General features: G+C 45.3%; 1 protein-coding gene across 2 annotated transcripts in view; it reads left to right on the top strand.

Annotated features, from left to right (window-relative positions):
• The first annotated feature begins 4,664 nt into the window (after positions 1 to 4,664).
• The window catches only part of PRR29 (proline rich 29), a 566,376-nt gene continuing 553,629 nt past the window's right edge, over positions 4,665 to 17,411 (top strand). Inside the window, exon 1 of one of the 2 annotated variants that reach the window (XM_069634035.1) lies at positions 4,665 to 4,995. In XM_069634035.1, coding sequence (XP_069490136.1) covers positions 4,903 to 4,995 — 93 coding nt within the window. In that variant the 5' untranslated portion in view covers positions 4,665 to 4,902. The remainder of the gene's footprint in view (positions 4,996 to 17,411) is intronic. The other variant, XM_069634036.1, reaches the window with a different exon arrangement.

Raw genomic sequence — 17,411 nt, 5'->3', positions numbered from 1 at the left:
TGAACTGGTGTAGGGTTGGGGTCAGGAGGGATGATTGACTTTTTTGGTGTATTTGTAATGGTGTCAATGCAAGAATGCTTTTGGTGATTTGTGAGATGGGAATGGGTACTTACTTCTGCATGTGGCTTGCCACATGTTCCACATGGTTTAGATGTTTGTTGTATCTGGTGACAGTCCTTTCACCTCCGGTGGACTTGCGGGTGGTGCATTGGGTCAGGTGTTTGGGGCAGATATCAGTGTGGATACTGGGAGGAGGGTGGGTTCTGGGTGGTGTGTTGGGTTGGGGGTTGAGGCAGAGGTCAGTGGGGGCACTGGGAGGAGGGTGATCTTGCGCGTGGTACCTTGGGTTGGGGCAGTGGTCATTGGGGGTAGTGGGAGGAAGACGAACTTGCTGATGGTGCCTTGGTTTGTGGGATGAAGCAGAGGTCAGTGGGGGTACTGGGAGGAAGGCAGATTTGTAGGTGGTGCCTTGGGTCAGGTGGTTGGAGCAGAGGTCAGTGGCGGTACTGCGAAGAGGGAGGACTTGCGGATCCTACTTTGGTTTTAGGTTTTAGAACCGTTGGCCGTCGCGACCGGCATAACAAGATTGGGGTGCGGCCGCGTGTGTTTTCTTGTTTTGGTCGTCACGAAAAGATGGGATAAAGTGTTATGAGTTGTATGTTAGCCGCCGCGTCACGTTTGCCGCCGCGTCACGTCGGCGATTAATAGAAAAATAAAGTAACTGGGTGGGAACTAATAAAAAGTGGGTTGGATGGCAGCTAGGGGACGAACATAAGGTAATAGGGCCGGAGAAAGGGTAGTATCAGCTTCTTATCATCACGGAGGGCGCCGGGCACGGGGAAGGTAGAACGGGATTTTTTCCAACGAGGGTGGCGTGGGGGTGGGGAGGATTGAGGCGGGATATAGAGGAGGCTAACCGTAGTTTGTTAGAGAAAAGCATGGCTGGCCGCCGCATCGATAAAGAAAAGGGCGCGCTTTCATTGTTTGGCTGTCGCGCCACGTTGCTAAATTGCACGCTGTATTGTAACACTGTAATTCACCCAATGGCCGCCACGTCGCATCAAAGGGAAGGTTAGGTATTGCTCGAGGGGCGGGATTGGATTCCGAAATCGTTTTCTGTGTTTTGGCCGCCGCGCCATGTTCCACGGGGGGGTTGCCGACCCTGGCGTGTACGTCGCCATGGTGACATAATTATATTTAATGGTGCATGTTTGTAATGTATGAGGTGGTCTTTGGTTGGGCCCGCCGCGCCATGTCCCACCAATGGGATGGGACACGAAGGGCGGGATTGAGTGGGGAAAGCGTTTCTTTGTTTGGCCGCCGCGCCATGTTCCACGGGGGGGATGTGACGAACCTGACGTGTATGTCGCCATGGTGACTTAATTATATTGAATGGTGCATGTTGGTAATTTATGAGGTGATCTTGGGTTTGGGCCGCCGCGCCATGTCCCGTCAATGGGATGGGGATGGGATTTAGGGAACTTGCACGTGCATTGGATGGGGTTGGTACGTTCCAGCACTTGGGCGTAAGCTCTTAAGGAATGGAACAGGAACGATGCCTGGGGAGGTAGGGCCAGTGGCCCCAGGCCACAGTGCTTGTTCAGCTAGGGCGCAGTGGGTTTGCTGCATGATGAATGGCAAACGCTCGAGGTTCGAGATGGAAAGTCGGTGTTGTGTGGAGGGACGGGTATGGTAGGGGAGGGCGCGCAGGTTATTATGGGCATTAAGGATGTGGTGGGGCAGGGCACACAGAAGGTGGCTGAGAGGCCTCGTAGCGCAGGGGCAGGAGTTTATGTTGTGAGACATGCCGTTTAGTAAGTTATGGTGTCAGACGGTTAGGGGGGCATGGAAGACTTTACACAGGCGGAGAGAGTTACATCAGGCAAGGGGAGCATTTGAGGATGGTAAAGGGGCGGGCGTGTTGCGCATGTTAAATTGAGGGGCGGCCGCGGTGTTGGTATAATGTTTTAGATGGATAGGGTCTAGTAGTTTCGTAACAGTAGCCCCCGAGACGCCGTAAATTGGGAGTTAACTGGCATTCGCACATCGGTGTCCAGGGACTTTCGTTTAGGAACCAGAAAACACAGGTTGTAAAGCGGGGGAGGGACGGCCAAGTGGGTTTATATCACCGAATGTATTGTTGCGGGGAGTGGGGAACATAGCAGTTCAGTGCTGTCCGTGTGGTCAATGGCGGCGGCATAACCGTAAAGGCACAGGTTGGTCGGGAAAGGGGGGTAACCACGAATGTTGGTGCGATGTGTATGAGGGTGGTTTGGGCAGTTTGGTGGAACAGCGTTGTTTGGAGTGCTCAAATGCCATGGCAGTAGTACAACTGTAAACAAAAGCCATTTACTGCGTTGGGGGTAGGAAACGGACGGCGGTTAAATTAGGCATGCTGCCTTTTGATCCTGCGCATATAGCCATCACATGCCACTCCCACTGAGGTGCGGTAAGTGGGAACAGGGATACGCAGGGCAATGGAGAGCATGGCCCATTAGGTTGGCAGGTAGTTGCTGAATCGGATGGGGTAATAAAGCTGATTTGGCAAGGGTTGAACCTTGCAGTTTGGGTCTCAGCTGATATTAGAGAGGAACCGCCCTGCATTGCTGGATATTGTGGGCATGGGGGGGGCGCTGTACCACCAGGCGCCACAGAGTATAGATTGTGCGGTCTCGGCTACAGGGTGAAGGATGCACGGCCTTTAATGGGTAAAGATTACAGTAAAAAACAAATTAGTGGCAAGGTTGCGGTTGAGGGGGAGGGGCGCTCTGGCAGAGTGAAAGAAGGGAAGCCACATGCAGTAACTATTTCGTTGGCCGCCGCGCCACATGCTAGAAGGTGCAACATTGGGCAAAATGTTTTCCCCAAATGTAAAATGAAATGCAGCATGTTTGTCGGGGTATTTATGGCTGCCGCGCCACGTGCACTATTTCAGGTATGTCAGTGTTTTAGTGATTCAAATATTGGCACGGGTGGCAGCCCAGGCACAGGCAGTTTGGTGGCACTCATTTTCATATTATGGACACGCATTTCTTTGCATACGTGTTGCCAGGTTGCTGCATGGCAGGTGGTGATACTCGCCACCTTTGTTCCATTTAGACATACTCGGCACCTTTTGTTTCAATTTTGTAGTTCCAGTACAAGCGGCAATTGGGGAATGAAGGGGGGGACAGAGTAGAGTAGAAAGGACTCAAAATAGACGGGCATCGCAAAGCGATGACCATCTAGGCAGGCAGAAAGGTGTGGGCCTTAACAACGGATGTGGGATATGTGTAACGTTGGGGCACTTGTGGTGGTGCCGGTATAGGAACCTGAACACTAGCGAGGCACCGCGTGGCTGCCGGTTTTATCTAGACCCAGACCCAGGACACGGGTTAAGTGTCAGGGTAGGAGGGGGGGCAGGGCATTCCCAATAAAGACCTAGAGCAAAAGGAGGGGCACATGGATAACATGGTCATGGGAAATCTACAAACGGCCGGGGGTAGAGAGTGGTTATTAGCAAGGGCCGGGCTCAACCTGAGGTGTCCACCGGATGAGGACGGTAAGGGGGGCGGGGTGAGGGCAAGGGATACCTAGGTAGCCACACACTGAGTAGTATACAGGTGGCGGTGAAGTACGGATCGCCTGTAAGATAACTCCAAGACTTTATGCAAATAAAGCTGCTGAGGCATTTTAATCTTCCAACTTTACGAAGTGTCTGAGTTGTTTTTGTTTCAACATGTGATGTATGACATGTGCCGGGCTGCATGTGGGGAGGAAAGTGGGGGGAGCAAGGGGCCATGACATGGAGGAGGGGGGAGGACAAGGCACTGGGATGCCCACGCTATGTAGTGTGGAACCATTTTGGGTTTGAAGTGTATTCAAACGGAGCAAAGCGTGTTGGATGAAAATAGGGCAGGCACCCACTTTCTCTTTCCTAAAAGAGTTTTTACCAACACAAGTGGAGAGAAATTACTCCGAACATTAAAATAAGTACAGAGGCCAGCCATTTGAGTTTTCAATTGCTCTGGGAGTGTTGGTTTAGATTCAAGCAGAGCAATATTTGTTTGATGAAAATAGGGCAAGTCGCTGCCCTTCACCTGTAAAACCGATTTTTACCAGTCCAAGTGCCGCAAACGGAAAATGACAGGTTCGTTTGGCGGCCATTTGAGGCTTGAAGTGCTGTGGGCGTCTGGCGCCTCCAGAGTTCCCATTGAAACGCACTTCTAAACTAGCATGTTTTTGTTCAAACTGCCTCACATCAGCAGGTGGGCACCGACACACCATGCGTGCGGCAATTGATTTCCAAGGGCAGACACACACCGATGAGCACAAACTAGGGACACAAAGGGGTGCCTGCTTTATTTTTAAAGAGACCAAAAATGGAGGTCGTCTGAACTGCTGTTAACAAGAAAAAAAAAATACCTGAGGGAGTCGGGTTCGGTTGAATTGTTTTAAAAAAAATATCAATAAAAACGGTTTTGAGCTGACGTGAACCATTTTAGTGGGCACTCAAGACGATTACTTAAAGAAGTTACTCCGAATGAACTGTGTGTCTAAGGCACGATGTTTAATTCATTCGGGTTGTGGTAAATATGCGTAATCCTGTGCGTCCCACAGAAGCGCAATCCTGCTGCCTGTTTGGCTCCTACACGGGATAAAGGAAGGGAATATCCTGCACCTGGGAGCAAACTACTGTTTCCACGTGACCCGGCGACGTGAGCCTTTACTGAATCCGCTCCGTTACGAGTTCCTAAAAAGCCCTGTGTACACGCTGCAACCATGGCAACGCGCGCTGCTGCTGCTATGAGTGTGTGTGTGTACTGTTCTTGCTTCCTGTTTCTTTAGTGCTTCTGTGTGCCGGATTGTTTATTGTACTGCAAAGTTTGATCGCGCAAAGAAATACAATTGCCGAATTTCAGCATGTCCTTTGCGTGGCCGGGGGAGAGCAATTTATATTATCAGCAGCCGGGGGACCCGCACACATCCCAGCGCGTGCACATCATTCAGCAGCCGGTGAGTGACACGTCTGCTGTGCCAAGAAGGCAAGCGCTCATTTAAAGAGTCACAGCGATTAGAGAACGCGAGGCTCAAGATCTGGCGAGTAAATGCCCTGCCTGGATCTACACTCAGGCCAGTGCTGTATCTGTTGAGTGCCTATGATGTACACCGCAGCGAGTAGTGCTGTATCCACCTATGAGCGCATATCATGCACTTTGACGCATGCATTGGAGGCTGTGCTGTAATCTCTGACCAAATTGGTGGTGTAGCTGGTGAATGTTTGTGCTGTACTGTAATCTCTAGCTTGGGACTGTTCCTGCAAGCAGGGCCGGCCCTCGGAATTGGGGAGCAAGTCTGGCAACGTAATTGTGAGGCCTCTTAATTTGCATATGTCGTTACTTCCTGTGATGTCATCACTCCAACCTGAACTCAGAAGAATGAAATTTGAGAGGATTAGAACCTGTGGCTGGTAGTTTAAACATACAGCTCAGCAGTAGGCACATTAAGCCAATGACTATCATTGCTGAATGCATTTTGATTTATGGCACACTGAGTATGAAGGAACTTTCTTGTCCTCCACCAGTCCTTTTACGCTAACACACACACATAGATGCTTGCTGTTTTTATGCTAGACTATGTGTTATACACTATTGAATAAATACGCATAACGGGGCATAGCAAAGCCTTTCACTCATTCTCCTGTGCAGTAGCGGAGGCAGCTTTTGGTGCAGGGGATTGTGGGGGGGGGGGCAGATAATAGGGATCCAGTGGGAGGCTGGGGGCGCACTGGGCATGCATTAGGTACCAAGGAGGTTCGAGGGGGGGATGGCAGGCCCCTTAGCCCACCCTAGCCCTGCCACTGGTCCTGTGGTGCAGTACTCTGGATGGCCCATGCCATTTTGTTGGCTGGCAACAACATGGGAACAACGTTAATTATGGCTCTGCTGAGGCCAGTCCTCTCTACTACAAGGGATTACATTATTTGCCCAGCATCAGACACTGTGGTTAAACAGTGAAAATGGGATTTTCACACACTTTACAGTTCAGGCACTTGAGCACATGCCTTCTAAACTCCACTTGTTCCAAATATTTTCATTTTGGATTTCAAGACCTACAATAATACTGTCTTATATGGCCATGCATGAGAAAGTCACCCAGTCCTGTTTATGCTTGGAATTCTTTGACTTGTAGTTTTTTAGTTAAATATCAAATGGGTAAAAAAAAGACTGCAAATCCCAGAGTGCAAAGGGAAAAACAGGACTGGATGACCTGACGGATGGCCTCAGAAAACGTGGGCAATATGATAGTTTACTTGCAAAATATACATCTCAGATTAAGGCAATCTTATAATATGTACATTCTTAGAGAAACATGCTCAGCCAAAAGGATATTGTTTTAGCTTCAAAATCCACATGCTGACTGGAAAACCAGAAATCCCATAATGCAAAATAATACAAGCCTGAAAAATCTTTATTTTACAACACTACTTTAATCACTTTGAGAATTACAGAAAAGAGTTTAGTAACATCACTTGGATAAATATGACCTCTGTCACAAACTTCCAGAGTGCTGTTGTGTATGGTGTTAAGAACATTTATCAACTAATGCAAAGCATTGCATCTTGACTAACGTTTAAAAGGGAGCACTGATGGGAACCCTATTGGCTAGGTAACTATATGTGAAGGGTCTTTCAAATGGAAAGGTCCCAGCCATCATTGCCAAATGCCTACACATATACAAAGGAAATAGCACTTGGACCTGGACTAAGAACAAATGACTAATTGTGCTGCTGGCAGTCCTTTAACAAAACTAAAATAATTGCAGGTCTTTAAAGGGCTGCAAGCACCCCTTTCTAGGACCCTCTGTGGATGGAGACGATTGGGCTATTTCAACAAGCCCAATTACAACTCCTGGGCTCTGCGGAACACCCACACTGGAGATTCTACGATGCTGACCCTCTTTCTCCCGGAGGGTCCGCTTCTGTATGTGGCCCCATGTATCAAGGCCACGTGCAGCTGCACATGCTGCACTTTCCTAGCACCGGCCCTGCCTGCCAGTGGGCTCCTGTCAGTACCTAGTTAATGGACTCTACAGCCACGCATCAAGTAGTGGTCTTCAGCGTAGTAGTTCACAGCGAGCAATGTGCATAGTCCAACAACACAAATCTAGTAACCCACCATTTCTTCCCAAATTGTGCTCAATAGCAGAGACGCGCGATGTGTTGGCAGTCCCTTCATTGATGGGGGAGTTTGGGGTGGGGGGGTGGGGTTCAGATTTGTCACAGCCTGATCACTCTCAGTGGAACTTGGTCCGACAACTGAGAAAAGAGTAAAAATGTTCCACATTGCACAGACCTGTACCATACACCAAGGGAAGCCCCTTTTGGGGAGGGGGCTAGAGAGTGATGAGCAGGAGGAGGGACAGGACCCCTCTTCAGCCGGCACGGCAGTTAGTGTTCTCCTCCAAGATGGAGAGAACTAGCAACCTGTGAAGAGGCACGCTTCCAAGATGAAGAGAACTAGCAACCCATGGAGAGTGACATTTCCAAGATGGAGAGAACTAGCAACCCACGAGAGTGACATTTCCAAGATGGAGAGAACTAGCAACCCACGAGAGTCCTGCTTCCAAGATGAAGAGAACTAGCAACCCATGAGAGTCACACTTCCAAGGTAAAGAAAACTAGCAATGCATGGAGATTAATGCTTTCAAGAAGAAGAGAACCATCAACCCATGCAGACTCACGCTTCCAAGATGAATAGAACTAGCAACGCATGGAGAGCCATGCTTTCAAGCTGAAAAGAACTAGCAACCTGTGGAAAGTCGCACAATTTTAAAAGCAGTTTTTTGAATGGTCGATAGTATAGATTAGTATAGATTTATTCAAAAGCAACCTATAGAGACAAATATTCAATTTGAACAACAGCCACAAACGGTATTTCTCCCAAAATGATCAGATATGTTTTTATTTTATTGTGATATAGTTTGCAATAAACCATACACAAAGTATCAAAAAGATAAACGCATACCTATTAAAAAAGATGTCAAAATTGACATCACAGTTAAGAAAATCACTGGAGTACCGTTTCAATATCAGTTAAAGAAACATTTTCCCTCACACATCAGCCTAGACTAAAATAAATTATCTGTGCCAAAGCAATCCCAGTTTTTATAAAACACAGTTTTCCTATTCACCACAAGGTTCAGACATTCTGTGGCCCAATGCTGTACAGTTTCCGATGATTCAGAACATTTGCAAATTCAGCAGGTCATCGTAATGTCTGTTGCATGAGTCAAATTCCAGTATTCGGTCTGTTCTTTCATAAAAAGCTGATTGAGACTAAAGCACATGCATAATGTATGTTGTTTGTTGCAGGGAAAACAAATTAAATATGTCGGGGTTGATCTCTTTTGTGAGGAAATTTCGCATACTCTGAATACAAAGAATATGTCTTCAGCGAGTAAAGTTTCGGCATCCAATCATGCGTAAAGAGTTTGAATTTTACTTTTCCCAGATGATTGGTTAGCTCTTCTTCTGATGAGCCCATGCACACCAATACCTGCTGCCTTTTCAAATTATAAAGGTTTAATGAGTGCATAGAGCAATCTTTTGGCATTTTATTGAAGTCACTATAGAGCAAATTGTCTGGGGGTTGGCACATGTTGCTATAGTTCAACAGCTGTCACCATAGATGGTGGACCTGTAAAGAAATTAGGACCAATAATTGGTACTGAAAGAGCCAATTCTAATATCCCTTTGCATAATTGACCTTGTAGAGCATTCACATAGTCACCCAAATCATTGCTGGACATATCTATCCCATACAATAAAACTGTCTACCTTCGAGTGATGGTATCTCGAAGCAGAGAGAATAGAGAATTTGCACAGTTTGTAAAATAAACATTTCATGTGGAAAATGTATGGACTGAGCTTCGCCGTCAAATTGGTCTTCCACATTACAATTGAAGTATTCACAAGATTGTAACCCAAGTATCTTATGGAGGGTACCCGATCCACTCTCTCACTACCCAAAGACCACCACATAGTTTTTGGGTTCATTTTGCTTGAGAATATCACCACTTTAGACTTAGACCCGTTGGCCTGTAAATTGTTTCTTATGGCATATTGATGGAACAAATTCAACTTGTGCTTTAAACCCAAAGCGGTCCTGTCAAAAAATAGCAGGTCATCTGCGAATGCGCAGCAATGCAGCCTTAAGTGACCCAGCCTCACAGGAAAGAAGTCATTAGCGTTCCACACATCATCTCTATCGCTCACATATGCATTGAAAAGGGTAGGCGCCAGTATACATCCCTGGCCAAATTCTGAAAGAACAGATTTGGACATCGCACCTTCCCGAGATAGACAAATCTTCATGGAAGTTTTTATGTAAAAGTGCAATGAGTTGAACCAACTTGTGGGCGACATTTAATTTCTGCAGTTTTGACCACAGGACAGAATGCACAAAACAATCAAATGCACAGGACATATCCAATGAAGCCATATACATTGGTCCTGCACCCTTATTCTTTGTACCCTATAATAAATGGGCCAAGATAGTAGAGTTGTGTGCACATGTTTTGTCTAAATCCCACTTGGAAATGGAAAGGATGGCAGATTGTCACATAGCTACATTGAGATCTCTTAGTAAGAGTAGGACAAAAACCTTGCTTATGGCATCAGTTACGGCGATGGGTATATCATTTTTGGGATAAGATGAGTCGCCCTTTTTTATAAATGGGGAATGACAATCGATTGAGGCCAAGATGGAGGGATGATATGTGTCTCAAAATATGTTCAAAGCATTGTGTTAAAAGCGCTGACCACAAAGTTGGCGTATTCCTTAGTGCAAAACGTGGTAAACCATGAGGGCCAGGGCTCCTAGATGGGTTCAGTTTGGTGCTGGCCCAAGAAAGGTCTTCCTTTGTCCATGGACATTACCAAACACTATCGGGCCCTCAGTAGGGTCCTGGAAACCTATAAACACGTTGGGTAGATGAAACATATTCTTAAAGAACTCCACCCAGTTGGACTCCAAAATTGAACAATCCATACTTGGATGTGTGGAACCTAAACCGTTGTTTATGCATGTCCAAAATTGTTGTGCGTTATTCGCCAAAATATGGTTCAATATAATTTGTCATTCATATATGAATCTGATTTTAAGAAATTCTTATGCCATTGGCAGATGGCTTTATTAGAAATCAAATACTCGTTAAGAGGTAACCCCCTCTGTTTTAGATGTCTTATTCTATTGCGTTTTCCCTCTTAGATGTTACAATTCTTGTATCAAACTGATGACAATGTATCTTTTTTTAGACTCCTAATAGTACAGAGTATTACATTTTAGACATTCCATGATGACCTCATTTTACTCCTTAACCCTCCCACAAGATGTCTTCTCACTTGTTCAACTCAGTCTGTCAACTGCACCCAACAAAAGACATGTATATTTTGGCACATTCTATCATTCCACCTCAAAGTAAGACAGCTTCTATCGGGAGAGACACATGCCAAAGCAGGATTTAACTTGTGTGCGGAGTGGTCAGATTAAATTACAAAATGCATAACAAGATGGTCTCCTACATGTGGATCTTAAATTCTCAGAGGCCCCCATTTAGTTTTTAATTGGGACAATACATAGAAGTAATCGATCCACCAAGATGCCATTCCCCTGAGCCACTTAACTATGGTGGAAGCTATATGGAACAACACCTCCATCGGCCAAAAAGGAATCCCACGCACCCCTCCTGGAAAGGATAGTCTGGTATGCTTGGGGGATAACAGGAGAAGAATTCAACCTTGACGCCTCTGCACAATTAGTTAATCTTGCCCCCTACAATTATGGCATGCTCCTGTCCCTCCAATAACAAAGCCTCAAACAAACCAGATGCAAAGATATCATGGTTTGTCTAGCTCGATTCCAATATACATTTACCAACAGTATTTTGGAATTTGTTGTATATGCAGTAAGAGATACAGCCAAAACTACTTCTGAAATATGGAACAGTTCAGATTCTATTTCCAAGGCTTGACGTAGGTCAAATGTCCCTTCAAGCCAAATTGAGACATTGCCACTGTTTCCTGAAGCATGAGAATATTAGCCATTCTCATAAAATCTAAGTTGTTGAAAATGTTATTCAAGTTTGCACACCCATATACATTCCATGAAAGCACCTTAATAGAGGTAAGGTTAGGGTTGAATCAGTCCCTGCCTTAAAAGGGCAAAGGTAGTGCTGATTTAATCCAAGACCAATCCTGTCCCTCTTTAAACATATTTGAGATCGGAGCTACCACAGTGAAAGAGGAGTTAACATCGTGTGTTGATCCAAGTGCCCCGATCACCCTTGCAAAGCAGTCGATAGAAAGGACTTGGCTTACTCTAAAGACCTTGTGTAGCTCAAAGCCCAAGGAATGTAAATTAGGATGCTGATCCCATACCATATTGGAAATTATTTCTGAGTGAAAATGGGAGATCATACGATTGTTAGGTGCTAATGGAAGAGATATAAAGTTGATGTCCTCTGTAAAGACCTCAATCGAGGACTCTGTTTAAAAAAATATCCAACAGTTTAGTTCTATTCAAGTATCTCAATTCATTACTCTGAATGGTACATTCCCATCCTACTATAGGAATAGTGTTAATTACTGGCATAAGTCTGGCCCATAAACTGATGGTCCCTACTAAGTTTAGGGGCAACTTCGGAGCGATATTTTGTGCAGAGGTCCCAACTGATCAACTATCCATGGATGGTGCTGGAATTATGTTACTATACACACTTGCTCCTATATCCCCCTCCTGATTGATGTTTTGATTGGTTCCTGTATTAGCTGATATAAGTTTGTCAGAAGATTGCAAAAAAGGATGTTATTTTAGTCTGTTGACCCTTCACGTGTCTCAGTGCAGACCTTGGAGTAGAAGGCAAAGAATCTAGCGAGAGTAAAGCAATATCTCTATCCTGATCCCTTACTTCTGATGTACCAAGACCAGTAAAAGGGTCAGCGCCAATATCTTTAGTTGTGGGAGTAGGAATATGGTCAACGTTAGTGATGGAAGAATTCGTAGAAAATGTCACCATTCCTGATACCAGTATTGGTGCACCACTGGACACCACCTCTGATTGTCTTCTTAGTTTAATATTTTTGGGAGTAAAAAAATCAAAATTATGATGATTATGTGATTTTACAGATTCAAAAGCCCTCCCTTGGTTTCCGATAAAGGCTGTGGTTGATGAACCCCTCCCTCTCCCCTTCCCCCTCCCACCGGATCGTTTGGTGACATTGGACAAACGTTGTTGACCTGTAAAACTTCCATGTCTCTACAAAGTCTTAAAAAGGATTCGTCCAGGATCACTGAATTCTCCAGAGATGGAAAAAGAGTTCGGAGTTCGGTGGAGACACGCCGTAGAACCCCTTTGATTAGTTGCAACATCGCCAAGACCCTCAGGGATATGCGCTTGTGGTGCACAACTGTGCTGCAACTGTGCTCAAATCCTCAGAAGTCAATACCCGATAGAATCCAATGCCACTGTAGTGGGTGAAATCGATCTCTTATTCAAAATTTCCATTGGCGGTATCAAAAGATTAATTGCAAGTTGTTAAAAGGTATCAAGGCCCTGTGATTTATGCGTAATCAAGGGACCATCAGATAATACATTCTCAGACGTGGAATCAATGGAAGAAAGGGGGCGAAAGAGGGAAGATCAGCCCCAGAGACTTGCTACGTAGAGGAGCAGCCATTAATGGATAGAGAAAATGAAGGAAAAAGATCTTGCCAAAGCCGATAATCTCCACTGACTTGATCTCTTTTACTGTCAAGGCCACGAGAGCCCAGGACACACTGCTCACACCAATCCGAAATGAGGCCCACGCTCCCGCAGTCCCAAAATACAAATAGACTTTGCCAGACAAACGAGTCCAAAAATCAGCAAACAAAATCAATGTCCTTAGCAACGTTTATTCTTTAGCCGCGCAGAGAGAAGGCTATGAGTCAAGTACAGGATCCACACTTACAAACTCCATCTGAGCCGGTTGTTAGTCAAACAATGTCAATAATTGATGTGTTAGGCAGAACAGATTTGGGTTATGGGTCACTTTTCTTGACCCACACTTCCAAATGCCATTGGAGCTCAGCAATTCAGTCAGAAGACAATTGAAAATTACAAGTTTACATGTGTATTACATGTAATAGCTCACCACCATGATGGTGAAATCTACAACATGTTGAGCACGAAACGCACTGCTCCACACACTGTGCCATACTCTGAGCCTCTTTAGTGGTTCTATGAAATTACACTTCCTTCTTGGCAATAGGACGTGTAGAAAGACTTCAACTGAAGCGCAACTCGAAAGGCTCCTGCCGACACTGTGACTCCAAATACACTGCTCCAAACACCGCCACAGAGCAGTCCAACAGTTCAAGCAATCGTCACAGGTGTATTTCGACCTTGTAAGATGACCTTGCTTGGTAGGTCACACAGAGAGCCAGCCAACTTGATGTGCCCCAGACAAATGGCCATTTTGGGGCTTGGAAATGTTTCCTATATAGGTCCTGGCATCACTCACGCATAACCATGGAAATTGCATAAAAAAAGCCCAATGCAAGTGGTATGCATCTAATCACGTTTGAGTGGTTAAGGGCACTGCAGTGAAAATAGCCACGCTTCTCCCTTTATCGGATAATCCCAGAAGGAGGGAAAGACTGGTTGGTGGGTCCACAGATGATGTAAGGTGACTTCAGATTTGCTGCAAAATGTTGTCCAGAAAGCCCTTGGTTATTCTTGTATCATGCCTGAGGCATCTTAAAAGTATTTTGGAGCCCTAAGATTTGTGATTCAGCTATTTTGCAGAGCAAGAACTGTGAGGTAAAAGGAAAGAGAGAGAAATGAAGATGGATGTACTACAGCTCTCTAGATGTGTTTGCCTACATCTGCAATGATCACTCACCCTTGTGCATTTCACTCAGGGCTAATGGGGGTTGTAGAAAAAACATCTGGCGAGCCACTGGTTGCTTTCCTGTTATAAAGGAGATACAAAATGACTGGTGCCTGATCTCCATTAAATCCTTTTAGGAAATAACCTCCATAGGAGAAAGACTCAGAACGAGAGAAGGGACTTTCTTAAGAGGACTTAAATGGATTCTCCAAACTCAAACTTTCCACCGTGATCTGTGAACAAACACACCAGATGACTCTCTATCAACAGTGTCCTAGCAAGGAACCGCTAAAATATAATTCTCTAATACAATCCAGTACAGCCTGAGTCCAGAGGGACAATGAGAAGAGAACAAAGATGGAGGGCATGAGATCAAGAATTCAGAACCCAGTACATCAATGACAGAGTTGGCACTCTGCCAGCTACAGTGATGTGACTTAAGTGAATCATAATACCAAGAGCGGTGCTGTCTAGTCTATCTATAAGGCAGGACTAGTCTTCAGTAACTTCGTTCAGAAGTGTACTGATGCCATGAAAGGATCCAGGAGGGATGGAGTGGGAAATGGAAGATGCTCAAGCATGACGGTTGCCTGGGTCATGGAGGAAGGAGCTTTGGTACTAGGAAGAGATTAGAAGACACAGAAGATGATCTGTTTCATTAGAGAATAATATGAACTTGATTTTGGGAAAAGGCACTCTCAGTGACTACCTTAAAAACAGGAGATTTACAGCAGTAAAACACGGATCATACCCACAGCCGGCCCCGGTAATCCCTGAGTCTACCGAAGAATGCAATGTATGAACAACCTTTTAATCAAAAAAGATAAATGAAATACAACAACCAATTGCTATTGAAAAATCCCTCAATTCCGCAGCGCAAGAAACAAACCTGTTTGCCTTCACTCCCCAGGATCTTGCTGACATCCTTGCATCAATTAAGCCAACCATATACAAATATAACGCCCTCCCCCAGCCATCCTAAAGCTGATGAAGAGGACTGAGCTCACCTCCTCTTCAAATAGGAAATCCCTCCTTCATGCAAGGCCTCATTTGATAAAGCAGGTACATACCACACGGTATACCCGTCCACGCCGTGCGTGCTGGCTGCTCTGTTCCTGGCGAGGGGCATGGCAGCCCCTCAGCCAATGAGGAGGCTTGAAACGGGGCAATCCCCGCTTCCTAACCCCCCCCCCATTTGCTTCCTTCATCCCCCGCTGGGGACTCGAGTAAGATTTTTTTTTTTTTCCCCAAGCCTTTCCTCCCTCCTCCTTCCTCCCTCCCCACCCCACTTACCTTCTATCCCACAGTGTCCAGCGGAGGACGATGGGAACCTCCACACGGCTGGAGGCTTCCATCGTCCCCCGCTGGAGACCGTGGTACGTTTTTTATTTTTTATTTTTTTATTTTTTTTTTCTTACTCCCCATCCCCTCCCTTCCGCCCTCCCGACCCCACTTACATTCTTTTTTCTTCTGGTCTTGGAAGCGAACGCGCTGGGAACACTTCTGTTCCCACCGCGTCCGCTCTCCCGATGGCTGCCATGGAAAGGGAAAACGGACTACGTTTTCCCTTTTCATGGCGGCGGCCATTTTTCTTGCTGTTTTTTTTTTTTTTTTTTTTTTTTGGGTTTCGGAAAAGAAAAAAATGCCATTGGCACCCCGATGCAATGGGCCGGGTTACTAATGGCAATAAGACCCTCGGCGGCGGGCCAATACCGCCGCAGGTAATGCCCGGGGGCTTTGTTAACTACAGCCCCGGGCATTACCTGGGGTGGTATTGGCCCCCCACCTCGGATCTTATTGCCACAATAAGTGCTGGTATCTCATTCTAGCGTGCCATACTGCCTGCTCATTCCGTGCTCCAGAAGCCTAGTGCCAGGCCTTCAATTCAACATAAGCGATTTTCCAACCGAAGTAACCAAGCAGATTACTTCCAAAGGAACTTAAGATACGTGCAGTGTCCATGAGAAAATACACATTGAGTTACTCTTTCTCCACAAGATGTAGTGATTGGAACTATTTATAGATTTTTTTTTTTTGTTTTGGTTTGATTTATAATTTTTTTAGTTCATTTGTGATTTTAATTGAATATTTTTACTAATCCTCTGTCGATTACGTTTTCTGAAATCATCAGCACCTTCTGTAGATGTTCACCCAGCTTTGGTCTATCATCAATGCCACATCTCACATGTGATAGGATTCACCATTGTATCACTTCCTTATGTTGACATTCTTCTTCACAGCATCTACTTCAATGTATCTTTTTAAAAATCAGCGAATCATTTTTAAATATAGAGCAATCAGTTTGAAATAAAAGCAATTGGTCCGCTATCAAGTCAATCCAGTCTCCCTTTAGATAGCCAGTCCCTGAAACTCAGCTGTAACTTTGTTTTTTGCAGAGATAACTAAAGTATGGTCTTTTCTTTCTGTGAAAGTACTTTGAGCTTGGTGGAGGTGGCCTACTTTCCACAAATCCCCAGTGCCAGACTGGTGTAGCTGTGCTTCCAGCTACTAGAGAATCTGTCAAAGTAAAGAGGTTGGAAATCAAATGGCTCATCCCTGTGGAGCAATGTGGGACCTGAGAGCACTTTGCTTTCTGCAGGTTACTTATGCCACTTGTGCAACAGAGGCCATTGGAAGACACTCAAGTCTTGCCTTCTAAATAGTTTCAGACCTTATGACTGAAGTGGCACCTTTGCCCACATCATGACACTGCTTATCCCAAATTCACCACCCCACAAACCTTCTCTCCAGTGATGGGAACAGGAACAGGGACTGTTTTGGGCAGGCCAAGCTGAGCGGTTGCTGCCTTTTCAAGAGCTGTCAAGTGGTACAAAGTGGCCTGGCACACTTCCTCATGACCTGTTGCAGGACCTCCCACTGGGCTGCAGAAGGTTTTTAACACATTGTGCCTCATTGCAACTTGATGGTAATTTGGCAGTAAATCTACTCAATTACGGCCTATCACAATTACTGTTACTGCCTCCTGGACCCATGGAGTTACCACAGGATTACAAGTGCTGGTAGGCCGGTGTAATTCATAATTTTTGGAGTCCATAGGTATCAACAAGGATATTTGATGGATGAATTGGAGGCGGAATTACTATGTGGCAAATCTGACAATTTTGTAAGGTAATGTGGAAGATTTAACTCCAACAACAAGCTGCAAGTGAGATTTACCATGCGTTAATTCAACCAGTGGTAAATCCACCAAAACCTATAATATGCTTGTGTGGGAAAAATGGCAGCAATTCCTTTACTGCCAAAAAAAAGTGATGGTAACAGAATTACCGCCACTCTTTTTGCTGCACCGCCACACTTGTAAGGAGGTCCCTTATCTCTGTTTTGAGCAATGCATTTCTAATAGACGGCTAGTTAATTAACCGCTGTAGGAGATATCATATGCAATGTAGTAGGGGCCCTTTACTCTGATAGATATTCGCTCATGTTAAGTGTGAACAATTGAGTCATTAGGACTCTGATGGATCATGTGCATTTGAAA

The sequence above is a fragment of the Ambystoma mexicanum genome, chromosome 13 (assembly GCF_040938575.1).
Source record: "Ambystoma mexicanum isolate Mex_15411 chromosome 13, UKY_AmexF1_1, whole genome shotgun sequence".
NCBI classification, from domain to species: domain Eukaryota; kingdom Metazoa; phylum Chordata; class Amphibia; order Caudata; family Ambystomatidae; genus Ambystoma; species Ambystoma mexicanum.
This window is presented reverse-complemented; position numbering and strand designations above follow the sequence as displayed.